At 43.4% G+C, this 24116-nt stretch overlaps 1 protein-coding gene across 1 annotated transcript in view; it reads left to right on the top strand.

Moving 5' to 3' along the window:
• The window catches only part of LOC126092881 (cadherin-89D), a 407126-nt gene that overhangs the window by 242150 nt on the left and 140860 nt on the right, over positions 1-24116 (top strand). Inside the window, exons 6-7 of the mRNA XM_049908645.1 lie at positions 1168-1376; positions 7547-7675. Of these exons, the coding sequence (XP_049764602.1) occupies positions 1168-1376; positions 7547-7675 (338 nt within the window). The remainder of the gene's footprint in view (positions 1-1167; positions 1377-7546; positions 7676-24116) is intronic.

The raw sequence follows: 24116 nt of genomic DNA on the forward strand, positions 1-24116 counted from the left end.
TACCTCGTCTCCTACTCTCCAAACTTTACAGAAGCTCTCCTGCGAACCTTGCAAAACTAGCACTCCTGAAAGAAAGGATTTTGTGGAGACATGGCTTAGCCACAGCCTGGGGGATGTTTCCATGGATGGAAACATCCCCAAAGCTGTGGCTAAGCCATGTCTCCGCAATATCCTTTCTTTCAGGAGTGCTAGTTCTGCAAGGTTGCCGGCCGCGGTGGCCGTGCGGTTCTGGCGCTGCAGTCCGGAACCGCGGGACTTCAAATGGCTCTGAGCACTATGGGACTCAACTGCTGAGGTCATTAGTCCCCTAGAACTTAGAACTAGTTAAACCTAACTAACCTAAGGACATCACAAACATCCATGCCCGAGGCAGGATTCGAACCTGCGGCCGTAGCGGTCCTGCGGTTCCAGACTGCAGCGCCTTTAACCGCACGGCCACTTCGGCCGGCGAACCGCGGGACTGCTACGGTCGCAGGTTCGAATCCTGCCTCGGGCATGGGTGTGTGTGCTGTCCTTAGGTTAGTTAGGTTTAAGTAGTTCTAAGTTCTAGGGGACTAATGACCTCAGCAGTTGAGTCCCATAGTGCTCAGAGCCATTTGAACCATTTCTGCAAGGTTCGCAGGAGAGCTTCTGTAAAGTTTGGAAAGTTGGAGACGAGGTACTGTCAGAAGTAAAGCTGTGAGAACGGGGTGTGAGTCGTGCTTGGGTTGCTCAGTTGGAAGCCGGCACGGTAGCTCAGCGTGCTCGGTCAGAGGGTTAGCTGCCCTCTCTAATAAAAAAAGAGTGAACGGATCAACAAAGAACCTGAACGGGTGTCATCGGACGTCCGCCCCGAACAAATACAGCGAACAAAAAAAAAAAAAAAAAAAAAAAAAGGGTGGTAGAGCACTTGCCCGCGAAAGGCAAAGGTCCCGAGTTCGAGTCTCGGTCCGGCACACAGTTTTAATCTGCCAGGAAGTTTCATGATGAAAGCCCTCTTTCAACTATAGCCGAAACGCTGATAGATCAATTTGCAAAATGACTTCCGAAGAATTTTACGGAAAAGGAGTCTATCTGCTGACACAGAAACGTAACGTACTGTGTATCGCTAATGGTTACCACTGTAGAGGAAGTGCCTAAAAACACTTTGCGGCTGGAGGTGACGCTGTGTGTGTGGCGGCTGCGCAGGCGCGACGCTGTTCCGCGACGTGCGCGCGACGGACGGCGACAAGCCCAACACGGCCAACTCGGAGGTGGCGCTGAGCATCGCGGCGGGCGACGAGCGCGGCCGCTTCTCGCTGGAGGCCGGCCCGGGGCCCCGGGCGGCGCTCGTGCTGCGCCAGCCGCTCGACTACGACGCCGGCGACGTCGAGTTCGACCTGACGCTGCTCGCCACGGTGAGTGCCTCCCTGCAGATAACGCCGTCTGGCAACAAGCGCAACAGCGCTGCTGACACTGAGATACGTAACAAAAAAATGAATACTATGGGTAGCGATAGAAGCTACAAAATGACTTTTATCTTAATAATACGAATATTTATACATGTGTTTGGAGAGAGAGAGAGGGAGAGAGAGAGAGAGAGAGAGAGAGAGAGAGAGAGAGATTGATTTTTGATTGAAATTTTTACTTTAAGTCGTAACTGGTACCTGAAATTTGGTTGCTGCCTCCTTGAATTATCAGCTTCTGCACCAGTTGGTGACGTATTACAATTTGTGGGAAGTTACTGTTGTTTAAGGTTTAAAATACGACTCTGTTAGTTACTTGACCGTATTGCGGATAGCTTTGAGCTCAAATTTTCGTATCTTTTCATACCTAAGGGACCACTGTTGTAAGTAAATAAGATTAAACAGTAATCTGCTTTTCGTGAGAAAAGGAGATTGCTTGGCACACAGACTTCCTTCAAACTACACGTCCTGCTACATCAAAATTGGTCAGTGGTGTTCAGCACCATACTATTGTACAAGAACGTAATCCAATTACTGTACTTAAGAAATTATAAGAGGTTGTTACGTACTGAATGAAAACTTTAGAGAATGCATTTCTTTTCCTGTATTTTCACGAACTTTCTACACTTACAATTCTGTCGATTGATAGACGGCGACGACAATGAAGTTCACCTCCTTTTACAAAAACAAGATATCTGTATTCTTGACTTCCAGAAAATTAGTATACATGAAGGTTTGGCATGCAACGGCCTTGCCGCAGTGGATACAACGGTTCCCGTGAGACCACCGAAGTTAAGCGCTGTCGGGCGTGGTCGGCACTTGGATGGGTGACCATCCAGGCCGCCATCCGCTGTTGCCATTTTTCGCGGTGTACTCAGCCTCGTGATACCAATTGAGGAGCTACTCGACCGAATAGTAGCGGCTTCGGTCGAGACTACCATCATAACGACCGGAAGAGCTAAAGAGTTTCTTGCTGTCCAGCTGCGCATCACTGCACTTCAAGTACTTTTTGAATCACATTTAAATTTACGGTATTTACATACATTACTGAGCTTCTCAGAATAAAATCAGGCACAAATTAGTTAAAAAAAAAGGCAGTGAGGCACACATAACATTACAAAGCCTTAGTACTATCACGAAATAACGTACCTACGGCCAAGAGTCTCGATCCTATAACTAACCCCTCTCCAGACATTCACCAAACCTTTCAATCAAAACGATCATTCCTGTACGCGCGCTGGGCCCCTACTCTTGACGTGAGGAGGTTCATAGTCGTTTCCCGATAGTCCAGCGGAAGGGGGTGTTGTCCAGTCGCCATCTAAAGCGGTTCGTAGTCGGAAACTACTAAGCTCGCTTAAAGAGTAAGTATCCAACAGCACCTATTGGAAATGAACTTGGGAAAAGGTCTGGTAGGAATCAGTACCTTCCTGAGGAGCAACAATGAAGGTAGCAGTGAATGACGAGTGAAAATTTTTCCCGCTCTGCTCCTTAAGGTGACTTACTGACAGGTCGGAATGTTCAAACGGTTTTAGGGAGTTGTGAGGAACTCGCGAAACCGGAGAGTCAGTCCAGCAGGCACTACAAGGCATGTCGTAGGTTCTTTGTGCCAGAAGTGACATTTTAAAGCATTTTACGTTTCTGAAGTGTGGCTTTACGGATCAGCAGTGACTCTCGATCAAAACGAGGCTGTCGGAATTGGTAAACTGCTTCAGCTGAATTTATTTGTTTACGACATGGCTCTAAAAGCCAATTCTTAAGATGAACATATAACTAAAATGTTACAGCTAAACAGCTCCGAATTTTGTACCCAACACTGACTGTCTGTTAGAACAAAACACCGCCGAAAGGAGGTATACCACTGAATAAAATAACTGGATTCCAATCCAGTTTGGTAAATGGTTCCTCTTCTCCGGTCTATACGCCGTCGCGAAAAGGGGACGCGGCAGTGAACTGTGTCATACAGTAGGACACAGGACGCGGCCGTTTCTCCCGTTTGACTGCATATATACCGGAGAAGCGAACCCATCCACCGTAATGGATTGGAATCCAGTTATTTTATTCAGTGGTATACCTCCTTTCAGCGGTGTTTTGTTCTAACAGTGTGCTGGGTACAAAAAGTTCCAATCTGTTTCGCTCTGATATTTTAATTATATCTTCACCTGAATAATTGGCTTTTAGTGGCACGAAACCGTCAGTGATTGAAAATGAAGGACTAAATACTGCTGAAGCGGTTTATTAATACCCAAGATGATTACTCGGAGGTGTGGTTGCCCTACCGACGTAGTTGTCTGTTCACACTTTGTTTAACTCGTTTTAATAATTCATTTGTGGGGAAATTTAAGCTGGAAGCTACTAAACCCGTCCACATGAGCTGGCGGGCCCTTCTGTACCGACAGACCGCCGTTTCGTCCTCTGTCAGTGACGTCATTCGATTCGGTAAGCAGTCGAGTTTCGTCAGCACAGCTCTCTCCCAGCCGTTGCCCGTTTTTGTGTCCCAGAGCCGCTACTAGTCGGTCAGATAACTCGTCAGTTGGCTTCACAAGGGTGAATGCACTCCATTCCAGTCCTCTCACCTAGCAAAAATTGCTAGCAGTACCGGTAATCGAACTGGGACCTCGGCATGACAGCCAACCGCGTTGACCATGTAACTACGGAAGCGGACTCTTCGAAGCAATACGTCGAGTGATTTGCCTCGCGAGCCAAGCGCACGTGGATTCAGGACAGAACCTGAGCGCGAGAGGGAGGAACAGTACAGTAACTTGATGACTTGTTTAAAGTTCACACAGAGAAAATTGCAACTTCGATTACAAGGGATTTTCTATAACTCTCCTGTGACCTTGATGTCGGCCAAGGAACGCATAATACACTGTTGGTTCTTCGAATGAGAAAACATGAATGTTGGGTGAAACTCATTACCATCTGCTGTGAGGAATGCAATGTCGCTTACCATGCCTCAAAACCACCTCCCGTCATCAGAAGGGCGCAACGTGCTTCTTTGACAGTCTCCAGCAATCTTGTTAGGTCAAGGCAACATTGTTAGCAATTCTCTGGCGATTTCTCCCATAATATGTCAAAACGTTGGAGAAGCAATCCACTCAACACGATCTTCCCTGATCGTTTATCATCTGGTGATACTAAATGTTTTCATTGCTGGGGTCCCTTGCTCTGTCTCGGATCTAATTGTACACAAACCTTCATGCTATGACGATTGTGCGCTCGTAAAAGATGCCATTATGAGATTCGGCAAAGCTGCTACAGGTTCGACGGTTCGCCGAAGGCCGCTGCTTTGTATCATAGCTGTTTTGATGCAAGTGTGACCAAAAGGGCCCATTTTCACATACTATCTACATAGAGCTCCACTGCGACACGACAAGACAAATTTGGTCAACAGGGAGTGTATTTTGCATCGTTAAATGTACTATACATTAGTCGTTATTAAGTTCAACGGTGTTTTGTACCAGACACCAGACAAATTTCCCTCACTTCATGCAAGGCACAGAAACTTCGTTTCCAATAATGACGAACGCACGAACCGTGAACTGTTAGTACTACAGTCAAACATATGGCACTTTGGATGCAAAACTTTTGTGTCAAACAATACCGATTCCATTCGTTGCACAAAGTGTGTGTGTGTGTGTGTGTGTGTGTGTGTGTGTGCAGGTCGTCGAATCCAGTGACTTGAATTCCAAGCCAGCGTATTTCTTCAGATGTGTAATCTGGAAAGTAACTATTCTTTGTGAGAAATTCGAGGATTATGATGGAGAATTTGTTACTTGCTAATTCCTCTAATTCCTGTAACTTCTTCGTCTTGAATAAAAAATAAAAAATGTAAGTTTCACCATAATAAAAAACTCTATAAATGTTTGCATGCGCCCAGCGTGGAAAATATATCAGCAGATTCATAAAATAGCTTTCCTCGTTGGTGTTAGACGTCCGGTACACTCTTCCTTCCGAAAGAAAAGCCGAGAATAGTAGTTTACTGTGTGAGTGGGGTTAATCTGAGATCCACGTTGCATTTTCTGCCACTGCTCGACAACCCCGCAGTTCCCGCCGTCCTTGCCATCCTCCCAGAGCCTCATTCGCCGCCCTGCACAGTGACGTAATTCACAAGCGGCCGCGAGGAACAACGCCGCTATTAACGAAGCCAAGGAAAGCTGCGGTTCTCCTTTCGCTGCCTTCGAACGTGACACCGCAACAAACGTCATACAGCCTGGCAGCTACCCCGGGACCCTGTCCTACAATTTCCGTCGTGTGCCTCCTGCTTCCTTAACGCTGCGCACCCCACATCAGCTTCAGAAAACATTTTGTGACGTTTCTGAACAATCCTGACACTTCATCTCACGTATAACTCAAGAAATTTGTTAATGTGTCACAAATACCGATAAATCTCTCTCCTATATCATGGAGTCTGGTATTATTATCTTTGGTTTCATGTGTTCTATCTTCTGAACATTTGGGGCCCTTCATATAACGTGCATAGCTTCAATATCAGCATTTGTCTTTGTTTACATTCGAGACAGCAAAGTCGACAGCAACTAGGAGACCTTAAAAACATGTATGATTGCGTCCTTGGTTGCCACAATCAGCTAGTTGCCGGAGGCCGAGAATCCAGCGGCGAGCAGCCTCGGTGTACAAGGAGGAGACGAACAGAGAAGTGGCCTGAAGCAAGCAACATGTAGCAGACAGACAAAGACAGGAATTTATTGGAACATGACGTATGGATATAGATTGTTTCACCACCAAACCTGAAGGTTATATTGTGATATGAGTCGTCTGTTCCACTAAATATTAAAATCGTCAGGGAGAAAATGCCTGTGGAAGGAAAAAATTGAAATATTTCCGGGTGAGGAAATGGGTATCAATATTTTCCCCATATCTCAGCTTGAAATATATACGTAATTATTTTAGGTGAAATATTAATTAAGAATTATTTCCTTTTCTTACTCCTTTTCAGGCCATCTGAGGACCAGGTCGAGATAATTATTCATTTAGCTTTTCGTTCATCGTTCTCCAAAACTCGTTAATTTTCTGAGAATAAACTCTTTCTCCTCTGTCAGATCATTTGACTCCTCTTGTTTTTCTGTTTGTTTCATCTCCTTGAAAACCTTTGAATTTATTGACTTCTAGTCTGAATTTGTCTCTGTTGAGTAAGGTCTCCTGTTCAGACTGCACTTCTTGTTAGTCCTTTTTTTGTCTTCACTCCCCACCCATTTTCTTGGACTGTTTTTCTGTTTCAGAATAATTCGTAGATATTCTTTGTTAATCTGTCTTCCTCCATTCTCTCTAGATGTATTGAAAAACAGTATTACAATTAGCAACAACTACTGAACAGTACAGTTTTAAAAGTTTAGAACTAGACACACAACGTTATGCAATCATTTAGAAAAATTTAATGAAATTACTCTACGTAGCAGCCTGTTGCCTTTCTAGTCCACCCTCATTCATGAACAAATCTGCGAAAAAAAAAATCCCGTTGTATACTACATTCCCTTAACATTCTCATGTAATTGAAAAACCTACTGCCGTATGTTTTTCTTATCATTACGGAAAACATTGAAAATATCTTTACTGCTTTCTTCTTACACCGAAGGGTGCAACAAATACTGTTTTCAATTTGATTGGCTTTTTCTTATGAGCAGTCTCAAGAGCTACTAAAACTGCGCTGCGTCCTCTGCGCCCATCTCACTGCACAGTGAAAGCAAAGGGCCGAGATTAGTCACCTTGTAGTGTCCTCTGTCTGGTCGCTTCTGCTTTTATTGCTGGTAACAATGGTTTCCAATGACTTCGCGAATGGGTAAGAAGCTGTGCATTATCGTTTATGCTGCCAAGGGAACGCGTAACGACACACGTCGGTAGCTATAAATTCGGCGCCCTGTGGCGTCGTCGGATGATTTATCCGGACAAGACTTCCTTAAAGCAGCTACAAACCCTTGAAATTCGTCACTGGTATTTTGCTACATATTGTACATCGAAGACAGTAACACCGAAGATAGTTCAGAATACCTGAGAGCTCTTTAAACCGAAATTGGTAGAGACGAAAGGAAACTGGGAAGACTGCGTAATCCGATAGCTGCGTACGAGAGAATTCACGTGTCCTGACCCTGTGCATGTATCTTTTGCAGGACCGCGGCACGCCAGCGAGAAATTCAACCACACAGCTGGTGGTGTCCGTTGTTGACAACGATGATCTGCCGCCCAAATTCACCCGAGACGTCTACCGCACGCAGATCAGCGAGTTTTACCCCATCACCGTAAGTACACCAGCAAAACGTCTGGAGGAGAACTGCGTGGGGTTCACTGCTGACTTGCAGATGACTGCTTAGCACTTAAGGGCTGGAAATAATGTTTAGCATTTATTTGAGTCATATTGAAAGTATCAGTATACGTTTATACGTAAAAAAACTGGAAAAGACCAATGAACTAGGTCACCTGCCGAAACACTTACGAGTAACCAAAACAAGGAAAAAATATTTAGTTTTCCAGCAGGTAGATAAAAAGCTTAATCTTTCCTTATAATGCACGAAGGTATTTGTATGAACATTGACCGAGAGAGAAAACCAAGGTGGACATCCTTTTTTTCAGTTATGAAGCCACGAAGACCTGTTTGTATAGCTTAACTTTCAGCTGCAAATACGCTTTTCAGGTTTGCACACCGGGTCGTATTGCGTAACTCGCGCTGATCAGGCGCGCCTTGTAGCAGTGACAGCACCTGCTACAACCACCTGATGATCTCGAGCAGTTGCATCGATGAAATGTTGTACGAGTTACACAATACCATCCGGCGGCAAACCCTAGAAGTGTATTTGCTACAGATCTGACGGGAAAACATGAAAAGTCGTAGCTTTCAGCTATGGTATGGTATACTGGCCGGCCTGACTTTGTTGTTTAGGCAGTTTCCCAAGCTGTTTTAGGCAAATTCTGGGCTGTACCCAATATACGCCCCAGAAAATTCGGAACATTAAGACTTGTAGTACGATAACGTTTACAATAGTCACAGACAGATGGCGCACAGAAGTGGAAACAAAATAAAAACAGTTGCCACGTCGTGAAAACAGTCGCCCGAGTACGACAGGAAAAACGCTTGGAAGCAGAATTAGCAAAGCAGAAATACGTATACCATGTAAAGGACATGGTTCTAATCTTTATTTCATCCGATGGAAACATGCTGAGTAAAATACAATTACTCACTAAATAAATGTCTCGCCATGAAGTACTTAATGGATATTGTGCCTTATGAATGCATTGTTAATGATAATTAGAATCGTTTCCTGTCTCTGACAACAGTCTGAATTACCAAGGGCACTTAGATATAACCGCCAGCATCTGGTATTTTGGATGAACTTACAATTTTTTGTGTGTTGTGGTTGTGTAAACAGTATCGTACATACCTACCGCCAGCAGGCATTAAATAACATGATTAAGTACATATCACATTTCTATCCTTGGTAGGACGAATAATCCCTCTCTATTCCTCTGTAACGTAGAATTTCAGCTCTCGCCTTTAGTTTGTTAGTTTTAAAGAAATTCTTGTGGGCACTTTACCTGACTCCCAAGGCAACAATTCGTAACACCATATTCTCGCAAATCTATATATGAAAGTGCATTTAACTACTTTAAGTAGTTCAATTCTCAACGAATAGTTGAATAAATCCCTACAATATCTATCTAAACAAACTGATCCACAGAAGATATAAATAAGGTACAAGATGCCACTCTATTCAAAAGCTCTATTACAGCCTAAACACATTTCAAATCTTAGACCCAAAATCAAAACACATGGAAAGACATCTACGGTACACCAATGGTTAAACTTTGGCAATTCGGATCGGCACCATAGTTAAAAATGTTACATTCAAATATCTGTTACATATCCATCTTGCGGAATTAATAGTCTAATCTATTAATGAGGCCTTATAAATTTATAAATTACAAAAAAGGCTGCAGGACCGCCTAGAATAAGTACAACAAAAATTCAATATCGTGGAATGCAAAACTGAGACAACATAGTAATTGAGCTTTAATAATCATGCGCACTAGAAAAGTTAATCATTGTACCTAATCGTTAATTTAAGATATAAAGGACCTATAAAAAAGCCTAAAAAATTTTTTTTAGCCCAGACTGCATTGAAAATATGTAGGTGAAAAATAAAATCTAGGTCTACTATCAAAAATAGTCTTGATCACAATTTATTTATTACGGTGACCGGTTTCGACCACTACTGTGGTCATCTTCAGACCTACAAGTCGTATGCAAAACTTTAATTAATTGTGTTCGACTTGTAGGTCAGAAGATGACTACAGTAGTGGTCGAAACCGGTCACCGTAATAAATAAATTGTGATCAAGACTGTTTTTGATAGTAAATATTTGTAACACTTTGATCACTGTTCACTCCCATAATGTATTCGAAAGCAAAATCTAGATGTTTAAAAATCCCATGAATTCTACCAGCAGTCTGAAAAAATCTGCAAGACTTCCAGGAAGAGGTACCTGAAATTTTAAAGCGCTTGACAGAACGATTATAGAGTGACTGTTGGATTTAGTTCTTCGGCTAGCTTTGGTTTCTGTGATTACTGACTAAAGGTCTTCTCAAGCTTTCCTTCTGAATGAAACTTAATAACAAGTGCTAGTTCCAACCTGAAAGAGACCTCGAGGAAATGAGCTACATAGAGGCTATTCTATGGGACACAACTAAATTAAAGAGCCTTATCGACCATCATCAATATGAAGACATAACTGGCACTATAAATGCAAAAAGCCTCATCGGGAGAAAACAGAGGAACTTCAGCGAGAATATTTTAAGAGAGAAGGTAAGAACCATAACAGTGAATCGAGCTCATAAACACTCTTTCATATACGATAGAATAAACAGCCTAATTACTTTGTCTTTGAAAAAGCTTTCACTCCGCCTTATTACATTCCAAACTGAACGTAATGAAGGTGTTCAAGGAAGTAATTCATTCATGCCTACTGCTTCGCCTTAGCAGCTAGTAATAGCGGTAGTACTGCCAGCTAACGGCTATTAAAAGTGGTAGACAATGCTGCGCCGAGAGAAAATATGATGGCCAGCGTAGAAAGCAAGGAGAAGAGCTGAGTGAAAGGGAAGGACAAACGGCGCTGACATTTGAGGGTGCGGGTGGGCGCCCCGGGCGAAAGTACTGCCGGCGTGAGGTGAGTCCGTCTGCGCTACCTGCTAACTGCTACCAGTTCCTGCTCACGGAAACACCTTCGGCGCGGGACTTATATCATACGTCCCAGAGCCACTGCTGAAAACTTGTTCATCGTTTGCCCTTTACTCTTAACATTCAATATGCCTCGCTCTTTTTTTTACAAAGTAGTTTTCGTCGAAGAAGCTGCTAACGACAGGGTGGGTGAGATACAAGTAACCTTTAACGCTTAATGTGTGCGATGGAGACTTAATATATCGACTGTGCCAGCTATAATGTTGTTCAACGACTTTTGGAGGACACAGTCGATGATTTATATGGTGTTTAGACTCTTCTTCGCGAGAAATGTTCTTCCCCTCGTTATATTTATGTAATGGTAGTCGTCAGTGATTCGCTAGCTACTAAAGAAACTTCCCAATGTAGAAATGCTAATTCAAGCTCCTGTGACCGTGGGTATTCATGCGTTTAATGGACGACGAAGGGAACAGTGACAAAAAAGTGGTCCTTCACCTTTGATTCAGGTTTCAGTGTCATCTTATATTGGTCTTTCAAGAACATAACGAAAATAACAGCCACAAAATATTTAACCGACAAGTTTCCCAGATTGTAAGGGACGACTAAGAGGGAAATGGTCGTGTCACTCAAATGCAAGAATTAACTTCCACCTCGATATAACGCCTTATCCTCTTGGCAGGTTTCTCTAAAAAGCAGTGAAAGGTGCATTACGATATTCAAGCAACGAGAGGTAACGAAGTAGGGGCGCAAAACAGAATCATGTAGATGGATAAAGCTGTTTGTTTCACATGTAGCACTGTTTTTCGTTTCTTCTTTGACGAAAGACGGTTTATCATGTAAATAAATTATTCTGTTGGTATTTCGCTTATCAGAAATGCTTTACTCTATGATGAACTAAATGACTGATATTTTTGTTTTATACACCCATCAAAAAAAGTTTTTAATCACCTCAGTTCCGAGAGTTCCGGAACCTGTACAGAAACTGGAATAGAGATCAACATGAAAATCATATCCGCCCTTTTATTGCTCATGAAGCCACACATTGCCTGTTGTACCACCATACAGCGAGACCTTCAGAGGTGCTGGTCCAGATTGCTGTACGCACTGGTACCTCTAATGCCCAGTAAGTATCACGTCCTCTTGCATTGATGTTTCCCTGTATTCGTCATTGCATACTATCCACTAGTTCAGCAAGGCACTGTTGGTGCAAATTGTCCCACTCCTCAACGACGAATCGGCGTAGATCCCTCAGAATGGTTGGTCCATAAACAGCCCTTTTGAATCTATCCCAGGCATGTGCGACAGGGTTCACGTCTGAAGAACATGCTCGCCATTCTAGTCGAGCGATGTCGTTATCCGGAAGGAAGTCATTCACAAGATGTGCACTATGGGGGCGCGAATTGTCGTCCATGAAGACGAATGCCTCGCCAATATGCTGATGATATGGTTGCACTATCGGTCGGAGGATGGCATTCACGTATCGTAAAACCGTAAGGTGCCTTCCATGACCACCAGCGGCTTACGTCGGCCCCACGTAATGCCACCCCAAAACATGGGGGAACCTCCACCTTGCTGCATTCGCTGGACAGTTTGTCTAAGGCGTTCAGCGTGACCGGGTTGCCTCCAAATACGTCTCCGACAATTGTCTAGTTGAAGGCATATGCGACACTCATCGGTGAAGAGAATGATGCCAATCCTGAGCGATCCATTCGGCATGTTGTTGGGCCCATCTATACCGTGCTGCATGGTGTCATGGTTGCAAAGATGGACGTCGGGTGTGAAGTTGCGCATCATGCAGCCTATTGCGCACAGTTTGAGTCGTAGCACGAAGTCCTGTGGCTGCACGAAAAGCATTGTTCAACATGGTGGCGTTGCTGTCACGGTTCCTCCGAGCCATAATCCGTAGGTAGCGGTCATCCACTGCAGTAGTAGCCCTTGGGCGGCCTGAGCGAGGAGGCATGTCATCGACAGTTCCTGTCTCTCTGTATCTCCTCCATGTCCGAATAACATCGCTTTGGTTCACTTTGAGACGTCTGGACACTACCCTTGTTGAGAGCGCTTCCTGGCACAAAGTAACAATGCGGTCACGATCGAACCGCGGCATTTGCCGTGTAGGCATGGTTGAACTACAGACAACGTGAGCCGTGTACCTCCTTCCTGGTGGAATGACTGGAATTGATCGGCTGTGAGACCCCGGCCATCTAGTAGACACTGCTCATGCATGGTTGTTTATATCTTTACGCGGGTTTAATGACATATCTGAACAGTCAAAAGGTCTGTGTCTGTGATACAATATCCACAGTTAACGTCTATCTTCAGGATTTCTGGGAACCGGGGTGATACAAAACAGTTTTTGATGTGTGTATTTTACGTAGTCTAATCTTTGACTCACAGCTTGCCTTTACTTTTCTGCTGCTAATTCCTGATAACTATTCTTGGGTTCAAATTTTTTGGTTATATATTTCAGGCTGAGGTCACACAAGTGGTATCATGATCGCTTTCACCTGCTTCTCAAGTCATCATCAGATGATGTGTTTACAAAGAAAGGCGGACAGTGAATTACAAGTAATTTAAATTACAAATAAATTGAAAACGTGACGATGCCTTGCTAAATATACAACACAGGAACTCGTCTGCGCTTATATCAGATAAAGACTACAAACAATGTAAAACTGACTGTGAGAGAAAACCTTCTTGAAGAGAAAACTGAAAAGAAAATTACTTAACTGCTGGTGTAGGTAATTTAGACGTGCATTACAAGCATGATAAACGGACCTTTTGCGAATGTCCAACTACGCTGTCCCTTCTGCGGGTTAAAAGTTTATCATTAACTTACTTTCTTTACTTTTTATTTGTAGTGTTTCCTATGTCTTTGTATTCAAAGACAAAAATCCTCCAACGTTTCGCAGTCTTGTGTATCGACGTTCTTGGCCTCCGACGAACGACCGCTTTTTTGTTTAAGTTACGCACCATAATGAAATCTATCAAATCGAAATTGGTCTTTCATTTCCCCGTCGCCAGCAGTATTTGTGCAGAGACATCAGGTTCACAAACAATACCAATCTACCTCACCGAAAGCGTCATAGCAGGTTCGACTGATTATTTAGTCTGCGCCCGCATCTCGTGGTCGTGCGGTAGCGTTCTCGCTTCCCACGCCCGGGTTCCCGGGTTCGATTCCCGGCGGGGTCAGGGATTTTCTCTGCCTCGTGATGGCTGGGTGTTAGTTAGGTTTAAGTAGTTCTAAGTTCTAGGGGACTTATGACCGCAGCAGTTGAGTCCCATAGTGCTCAGAACCAGCCAGCCATTTAGTCTGCAGAAGCACACCTAAAACAAGTTTGCGTTGAGCGAACTGCGCGACAGAACGAAATGGTCTGGTTGGGAACGCGCGATTGCGTAGTCAATTGTGTATTCAGTACGACACGAAAGCGCACTGCACAAGTACTTGGCTTCTCTTGACAAGAGACAGCCGCTCCGTGTTGATATGACGTGTGGTCTTGTTGCAAGATGGCCGCGGTCAGGACCCACTAATTGCTTTCTCCTGTGTTCTCGTCTCCCCTCTTCGTCTAGAAACCTCTCCAACCCGCCTCAGTGTCACGCACTCTGATGTTAGCACAGGCGGAGGCGGGCGAGGGACAACGGGAGCGGTCACTCCCCAAATATTCTCTTCCGTCGTCTGCAGGCCACTCAGACGGTGAAAGCAGATTCTTCCAACAAACACTGTAAATATAATTTCGTAGGCTTCCGCGGCCAGTCAGTCGACATTAAAGTTTTCTGGGTATGGTACCGCGTCATAATGTAAAACCTGCTGCTGCTATAGAAAAGCCAACGTTTCGGCCACGTTTGCAGAAGACCCACACCCAGAAGAAGGCCGCTGCAATCGTGGCCGAAACGTTGGCTTTTCTATAGCAGCAGTAGTTTTTACATTATGACGCGGTACCATACTCAGAAAACTTTTATGTCGACAAACACTGTACGAGGTGCATACAAGTTCTAAGGCCTCCGATTTTTTTTTTCTCCGGGCTGGAAAGAGATAGAAACATGCGCATTGTTTTAAAATGAGGCCGCGTGCATTGTCAATACGTCCCAGAGATGGCAGCACCGTACGGCAGATGGAATTTTACCGCCAGCGGCGAGAATAAGAACTGTTTTAAATACTTAAAATGGCGACGTTTTCCTTACTTGAACAGCGTGCAATCATTCGTTTTCTGAATTTGCGTGGTGTGAAACCAATTGAACAGTTGAAGAAGACATGTGGTGATTGAGTTATGGATGTGTCGAAAGTGCGTTCGTGGATGCGACAGTTTAATGAAGGCAGAACATCGTGTGACAACAAACCGAAACAACCTCGTGCTCGCACAAGCCGGTCTGACGACATGATCGAGAAAGTGGAGAGAATTGTTTTGGGGGATCGCCGAATGACTGTTGAACAGATCGCCTCCAGAGTTGGCATTTCTGTGGGTTCTGTGCACACAATCTTGCATGACGACCTGAAAATGCGAAAAGTGTCATCCAGGTGGGTGCCACGAATGCTGAATGACGACCAAATGGCTGCCCGTGTGGCATGTTACCAAGCAATGTTGACGCGCAACGACAGCATGAATGGGACTTTCTTTTCGTCGATTGTGACAATGGATGAGACGTGGATGTCATTTTTCAATCCAGAAACAAAGCGCCAGTCAGCTCAATGGAAGCACACAGATTCACCGCCACCAAAAAAATTTCGGGTAACCGCCAGTGCGGTAAAATGATGGTGTCCATGTTCTGGGACAGCGAGGGCGTAATCCTTACCCATTGCGTTCCATAGGGCACTACGGTAACAGGTGCATCCTACGAAAATGTTTTGAAGAGCAAATTCCTTCCTGCACTGCAACAAAAACGTCCGGGAAGGGCTGCGCGTGTTCTGTTTCACCAAGACAACGCACCCGCACATCGAGCTAACGTTACGTAACAGTTTCTTCGTGATAACATCTTTGAAGTGATTCCTCATGCTCCCTACTCACCTGACCTGGCTCCTAGTGACTTTTGGCTTTTTCCAACAATGAAAGACACTCTCCGTGGCCGCACATTCACCAGCCGTGCTGCTATTGCCCCAGCGATTTTCCACTCCTAAAGAAGCCTTCGCCGCTGCCATGGAATCATGGCGTCAGCGTTGTGAAAAATGTGTACGTCTGCAGGGCGATTACGTCGAGAAGTAACGCCAGTTTCATCGATTTCGGGTGAGTAGTTAATTAGAAAAAAAATTGGAGGCCTTAGAACTTGAATGCACCTCGTAAAGTGTGATGACTGTTAGTTCCACCCCACATACCTTCTATATCTTACGATGGTGACACCAGTACAAGCGTTTGTCGCTATCACTCCCATACCTTGAGAATATCGTAACAGATTAGCAACTGCAGACAATGAACCCTATTCATCGGAGGAAGATCGATGTAAACTCCAAAAAAGGTGTCCATACTTCTGTGCATCCAGCAGAAGGCGCGTAACAATATTTCGCCTGTTCAGCTTGTAAGCTTAAAAGGGCATACCGGTCGCTTTGGAGCGCTGTAGTGGATGGAGGACTTGTACTAAGCTCCACCGCTGACGTAAGTCATGTAAGTGAAGTGCCAGCTGGCTGTGCGGTTTGAAATGAAGACGCGACGTGACGGCAGAAATGAGCTATCTTACCTGAACGTTACCGAAGATCACGCCATGAATGAGGTTGCACGATTTGTTGGTGTATCAATGCGAATTGTCCAACGTAATTACCACGTGTACCATTCACAGGCATGTGACGCGCGGTAAGAGCAGTGGTCGTGAAAAAAATGGTCCTAACCGACAGGAACTGCAGACTAGTGTGCCCATTTCCGGTGACAGTCGGTTTCAAACCCTCCAGTAAGTGATGTTGTCAGTGAATTCAGGTTAATTTCAACCAGTTCCCGAGTGACAGTTGCGAACGGAACGACAGCGAATGGACATTTCGAGCCAGGCAAATCGCAAAATACCATTGCTCACAACGGCACGTAAAGCTGCTTGTCTTCAGTGGATAAAAAACGCAGATACTGGACAGTATCTGATGGAATACCTGTAATATTGCTATTATGCTCTTTTTCAAGTAACTCCTGGATGATGCTGGATGCGATCGAAGGTTTGACTGCTCTGTAAAGCAGGATAGGTGATGATATGTGGCAGCTCTGATGGCAGAGTGCAATGCTGGCGCGAGGACCAGTGTTCGGAGGTCATGGCCCATCAGTAAACATGACATTAGTGATGACCTCTGTTTTCCCCAATGTGCACCCAATGACATTGTCAATTTCGACAGCAGTGCGCTTGGCGTCATCGAAGTTGGACCGTGTATCAATGGAAACGTGTCGCGCTTTTTGTTACATCATGCCGATGGTTGTGTCCGAATGGTGGCGAACGGCTGCTCGGAACATACACCGCTCCGCGGATGGAATCCGGCGGGGGCAGTATTGTGCTCTGGGGAATATTCACCTGGACTTTCATTGGATCTGTGGCTGTCATCCAAGACACCATGACGGAGCGGAGTACGTGAGAATTTTTAAGGGCCAGCTACATCCCTACAAGCCTGCTGCCTTCCGCGACAGCAGGATAAGTGTCTGTTTCACAGGACCTCAATTAACTGAGTGGAGCTGCAACCTGTCCCCAAACTCCCATGTTCCGCTATGACGAAAGGCGGCAGTTTGTGCAGGGGACGGGCAGATCATCTTGAGCTGTATCTCTAACTGACATATAGGCACCTGTCTCCTCACCACTGGTCACAAAGTTACAAAGAAACATCAGTTGAAGATTCAGTAATTGGATTCCCGATCAGTTATTAAGATTCATCATAAGGCTGTCTGCCCCGATAGCTGAGTGGTCAGCATGACGGATTGCTGTCCTACGGGCCTGGGTTCGAATCCCGACTGGGTCGGGGATTTTCTGCGCTCAGAGACTGGGTGTTGTGTTGCCTTCATCATCATTTCATCCGCATCCGGCGCGCAGGTCGCCCTGCACCAAGGCGGCCGTACCTGCCCCGTAAGGGGCCTCTCGGCCAATGACGCCAAACGCTCATTTCCATTATAAGGCTATTGTGATAACTTCTTATTATCATCATATATAACTGTGGGATAGCCTTACTGACGTTTCCTTATTCGTCCTTCACTTTTCCCATTTATATGAGAAATATACTAATAAATTCGGCTTGAGGCATATGGTTGTACTGAAATGTGTATTGCAGTGCTTAAGTTAACTCGACAACTCTCACAACTGCGAAGACGATAAATCAAGCAGAATCCATAGGAAGACATACATGACACAGAACAGCAAAATGTAAATAGTAGCATAGATCAATTATTGTACGACGTGACGGTAGTCAAAGTAATCAGTAGGTGCTTGTTGACATGTGGTGCAAGTCATTTTCATATGTAAACAAAAGAGCTTGGAGAAACTTTGAGTACTGCGGAGGGATGAACTGTGAATAACGGTGTGTGAAGTAAGTTCTATTATTTTGTGACATATTCAGATTGGAGATGTTAAAGGTTATGGATTCTTAAAAATAATCCTTAATTATTCGAAGTCACAAAAGAAATTTGTGATCAGGATAATTAGTTTCGGCCAAAACAAGTAGCGTCGGGATGGTTCCTTTGAAAGGGCACTGCCGACTTCCTTCCCCATCCTTCTCTGATCCTATGGGACCGATGAGCTCGCTGTTTGGTCCCCTCCCCCAAATCAACCAAGCAACCGAGCAGCCATCTTCAGACCAACTATGATAGGCATTGCTGTGTCTAATCACCGAGCCAGCAGGAGACTCACTATCATCAATAAATTACGTACTTGTGCTTCACAGCATTCACAGTCCAACCTTTTTTGCACATGTACCTGTAATGTCTTGATAACACCCCACACAGTGTTCTGGTATATTCCTTGACATCGACATTCTCAATTAACCACTTGCTCGTCGAGGTACCAACTGACATATCACACTCTGTATGCAATACTCTGACAAATGTTTTCTAGTTGTTTCTCTGTCGTAGGTCATACTATCCTTCGTCCTCCCCTGTTTAAGGACTACGTGACGTATAGAGGTGTTGTTCTGATTGAAATGAGTGTCTTTCGGATGTACTGTGTGTGTGTATTGCAGTACTCTTCCTTAGACTTGCTTCACAGTTTATGGTTTGGTATATCATCCAGTCACACGCCTGATACCAGCAGACTTATCGCTTTCATGACAACATTGGTTATGCTCTTTCCGATGTATTTTAATACTTACTGTTTAGTGGGAATTCGTTACGGTATATTACATCAGATTCATAGTTTGGTTCATTAAAAATATTTTATTAAATAAGTGGCTCCTAATGACTATGTGATTGATAGATTGCATTGACATAACTTTATAGCCTTGTTTTATGGACATGATGATACAGACAGTTGTGAGGTTGACTTCCAGTAAGTGGTTTATGTTTTACTAGTATATCGCAACACAGAATTAGATATTTTACCTTCAGTTTGTACTCATCAGTATATGACTATAATTGTTTTACTCCAGGCGTTTCACGGACATTGACATTAGCATTAAACTCTGATTATCTAGGCATAACATGCAATATTGACTTCCGTTTAGTAGGTTCTCTACTACGATTACATGGCACGTGTAGTTTGTTCCCTAGTTTATATTAATACAGTGTGCAACTGTTCTCTTATATCCTTAATTTATCTTCAACTTTCATGTTACTCCCCGTTTACTTTGGAATTGTTATATGTAACTACATATTACTGCTAATTAGACTTGCACTGCCCACCTTTTTTACGTATTTCATACTGTCACAATTGTTGCCTGTACACAGGGGTCTGCAGATGGCATAATATATGGTGAAACTAGTTGATCAATGAATAAGAATTTGGAAACTTAGATGACTGAAAGGTGTTTTCATTGGCATTCTGCCAGTCTTACATCTTTTTTCGAGCTGTTTACGGGACAGTTCGCTGTTTCAGTTGAAAGCGCCCCTGAACATGTGCAGATGTAATTAACTGAAAGAAAATCTCGTTTTAAAGACAAATCTCTTTAACGCTAAATTTTCCAGGACATCTACTTTGCTTTTCTCAAGTAGAGTCTCCAGATCTCTATAATGAGGCTGCAAAAGTGCTACAATATCTCGACCATCTTATGTGCATGGAAGACCGTTTTTCGATTATGAAACAAAATAAGTCACAAATCTTTGGAATTGCTTGTGTCTGTCCGTATGCTGACAATTTGTACTAGATAAAAATTATATTATGTCTTCAGCCAAAAATAAATAACACCGAAAATTTGTTTCGGTTTTGATCTATACTTTTGAGAAACCAAGTCGATACTCCGCGGCAGCATGCCATTTAAATGCGGCGCGTTCGCAGTTTTCCCCTCCTCCCCTTCCTCACGGTCAGACAGCGTGGCCTGGCTGTGGGGCAAATGTGTCAGCCAGGCTGAGTGCTACGACACTCGGGCCTGGGCAAGGCAAGCTAACCAGATTCTTGGCCACCCCTGATACAGACTGAGCCTTAGCATTTCCCTTTTCAGATTTTCTAGCATTCTTACTGCTTCCAAACTCCTGCACTTCCATGCTCCAACTTAAAGAACATTATTCCTTCATTGGTTATTCCATATTTTTCTTATTGTCAACTGCCCCTTGGCAGTCTCCTACCACAGATCCGAATGTGGAACTAATCCAAAATCTTTTGCCAATGGAGAAGTCATCATAACTCTTTTTTCAGTTACAGGCCACATGTCCTGTGGATACACCTTATATGTATTTAATGCAGTGGTTTGCATTACCTTCTGCATCCTCATGCCGTTGATCACTGGTGATTCTTCCTCCTATTAGGGGCAAGTTACCAACCCTTGGGCAAGAGCAATATCTGAACCCTCTTGTCAACGCTTTCGGCAGGGCGAGGGTGACTTCTTATGCTGGAAGTCTTCAGTCACCATTCGTGATGATTTTTACTAACTGTTGCTAGGCTCGAACCCGGAACCCAGGAAATTTTAACTACCAGTCAAAGAAGCCACCCTTAGGTCATGGGTTCAACATGCCATTCACTATTTGCCGCCTTATCATCTGCCACGATCCACTGAAGACCTTCCTTAGTCCATCTGTCTGTTAAATAATTTGCCATCCTCATTTTAACTTTCATTCCAGACCATAGATACGACTCCCACTCCAGTCCATACCCTGATGCAGTGGACTGTATTCCCGTCTCTCACGGTGATTCCAACGTGCATGTCTCTATTACCTCACTGAGAGACACTCGTTACTCAAAAGTTTATGTATCTCTGCTACAAATCGAAATTGATAGCTGTAAACTCAAAAGTTTCTGAACTAAAAGTCTGTATGTTTCTGCCTAAAGTCCAAATCTGATAAACTTTCCTCTCCAGACAATTTGTGATCTTAGTTTTAAAAACGTCGTTTAATTTACCGAAACCACTCCAATCGATTTTTATTTTCAGTTCCCTAAATACAGAAACTCATCGTCATTGGTAAGTTCTACTAAATTTTCTCAATAATTATTTTGGAAAACATCTTTATCTTTGGCTGTTAAAGCAGTGACGTTTTAAAAACGTTTTATGTGACTGGAAGCGCAAGCCCAGAAGAAACAGTTTTTTAATACGATCATTTTATATTTCTTTGGTCTGATTGTATTTCTTTTTTTTTCAAGCTTCTTCTAGTATGTTCCTACTGTCATTGTGTTTATCTCCATCAGAGGCAAAAAGTGCAGTACAGTGTCACCAACAAAACGCTGCTTCTCTGTTTCTAAAGAAGGAGAGAAATTCTGCTCCGAAGGTCAATACTACAAGAATTTATGGTTGTGAAAAACAAATTGTTTGAAAAATAAATAAATAAAGATTCGAGTAAATAGGCTGCTGCGTTGAGTTTATGACAGCAAGTCCTATATACGCTACACTTTTGAGAAAGAAAGAAAAGCATCTCGCCTGCCTGTTTCAATACAATAGGAAAGGATTTTTGTTACTGAATAACTGAATGTAGTAGAAACTACACTTAAATGGTTAATGGTGACTTGACTTGCCAGCTACTAAGTTTCTTTTTAGTCACGGAAGTGTAGGATCTGCGGTCGGCAGAATTATTGCCGTGTCCCATATTTTCATCCTAGTCTCACTTTAATGGTGCGTCAACAACACACGTTTCGTCGTTCACAGTTCTTTGGCACATCCGCGTGCTGTTATGACGATGTTTACGGAGTGGGACCTTACGAGCCAAACTGGTCTCTGAAATTTCGTTTGTGTCAAGGACCACGAGACACAGCATAAAGATTATATTTTAGAATCCAGGGTTGAGGAAAAATGGAACGAGACAGGTTTTTTCAAGGAGTTAAAGAACACATATAATAGGGATACTGCGTTATCTTAGCTTTCGAGAATTACAAAGTCTGCAGATCGCCGCATGTCTCCTAACACAAACAGTGAGGTAGTGTGAAACATCCCCGTTTTGTCCTTTATTGGGTTTTGTGTGATTTCCTGAAGTCGCCAAACAGTTAATTATTATGATTATATGATCATGTGCTTAATGAGTGAAAGGCTATCGGTTTTTCTGCCGTGGTTCTGAGACGGAATAGTTAATGATTGAAAGTTTGTCTATTATTAAAGACCATAAAGGTTGCGATGCACAAACTGATACGTATTTTCTACCAACACACAAATTCTGAGGCAGTTGCTACCTTCTCCTTACACGTTTAATTACAGTTATATCTTTTATTGGTCGCTGATTTTAAGTGCTTCGTCACACGCAATGATGATGGTTAACATTCACAATAATCCTCACTGCAATCCATGGTTGTTGCTGGCCGACGCGGTTGACGCGAAACACGTAATTCGGCACTTGTCACTTTCTGTTTCATATCACTCGCGATCGGTATCGATGAGGGTCCACCCCACGACGATCAGGGGGACGCGCTAATCTGTCATACTCCGGTGAATTTACCGTTTACTACTCACTCGACCACCATTCTTGCCCATCTCTCCAGCTCTACTCTCACTCGACACTAGTCTCACTGCCTCCTGCAGCAATCGACAATCGTCTCCTGTCTGCTATCGACCTGGGTGTCGGATACTAGCATCTACGTCCGTGGGATCACGGATCCCTTACAAGTGTCCTCAGGACTGGAACTGGTGTTTTAGTTCTGAAAGCATTGTGATACTAAAACACACACGAACAGCGGTTTGCTGTCCGTTATGAAGTTAATCGGAAAGAGATGCCATTGTGAGCTCAACTTTCGTACACACGGAAGATACGGCAGCCGAACAGCCGAATCAGTTGCGGATTCGGTGAAGTTGCAACAGCACGCGCCTTTGTCTTTCTCCCAAAAATATTACAAACATAAATATTATAACTAAAACAATAAAGTAGTAAGAGTAAAGTTAAGGAGGGCGACTAATATTTGCGCGTGAATCGGCCGAAGGGTGATAACTGGAAGACATCTGACTTTCTGATTCATCACAGTTCTTGAGTACTAGCCTGCTAGACGTACCATGTCTCTTATGTAACCTCAGCTTTATATAAGATTCGTCCAGAACTGTTCATGAGGATTGGTAATATAGACAGTACAGATGTTTACTAATTATTAATAAAAACAAAAAGAACAAAAAGCCATTTATATTTACAGTACTTCCGAGAAATACAGCGTTTTCACCTCCTAAGGAGCAATGTTTATATTTCCATAGTGTGTTTATATTTTAATAGGGCATTGTATAAGCACCAATTGTTGGAACGAAATGTGGTTTGCTGTTTATTAGTCAAACTATTGCTTTCTATATGTAATCTTCGAAGTTTACCTCTCTCTTAGTTGTGAGCGAAACGCAGCATGGTTTTCACGATTTAGTAGTTTTCTGGTTAGAAACTATTGTGCACAGTTCCTTCCGCACAGATGTACTGTTTTCATAATTCCAGAATGTTAACGAATTCCAGATATGTAAAATCAACATCGACCGTATTTTACTGATGAAAGACGTAATTATGACGATATCTCCGATATAGAAAGTAGCTGTAGGAGACTAATTTACAGTGTTCGAATTTATAAGAAGTTACTGATGAGTTCATAACAACAGCGCACTTTAAATAGGAATATTCTTACAGACTAGAGAATTCCACTAAGAATTGCCTCTGTCGGCAATGTACTTCATGCCGCCGGTTGACGTTATTTGTGCTTTGCTTGTTCTTTACTGGAAAGCAATAATTTACTTAAATAGCTGGAACTCGTTTGATGATTTTATCGTTTGATGCTACACGATGCATGTCCAGCTTCAAGCGTACTGCATCAAGGTACTCGATCCTGCACCCCTACAATCATCTGACAGTAATGCTACAAAACAAAATAGAGGACATCCTATGTTGACCAGACATAACGATTTATCTACGATGGGACCTTAAAGTAAGTTACACGTGATTATGGTTGGAAAAGTAACCATTGTTGCATGCTGCGCTGCACTTCAAAGTGACAGAAATACTTGGCACCATTTCTCAACACAGATATCTCGTCTCTGTAAATAA

This window comes from Schistocerca cancellata, chromosome 1 (assembly GCF_023864275.1).
Source record: "Schistocerca cancellata isolate TAMUIC-IGC-003103 chromosome 1, iqSchCanc2.1, whole genome shotgun sequence".
Classification (NCBI taxonomy): Eukaryota; Metazoa; Arthropoda; class Insecta; order Orthoptera; family Acrididae; genus Schistocerca; species Schistocerca cancellata.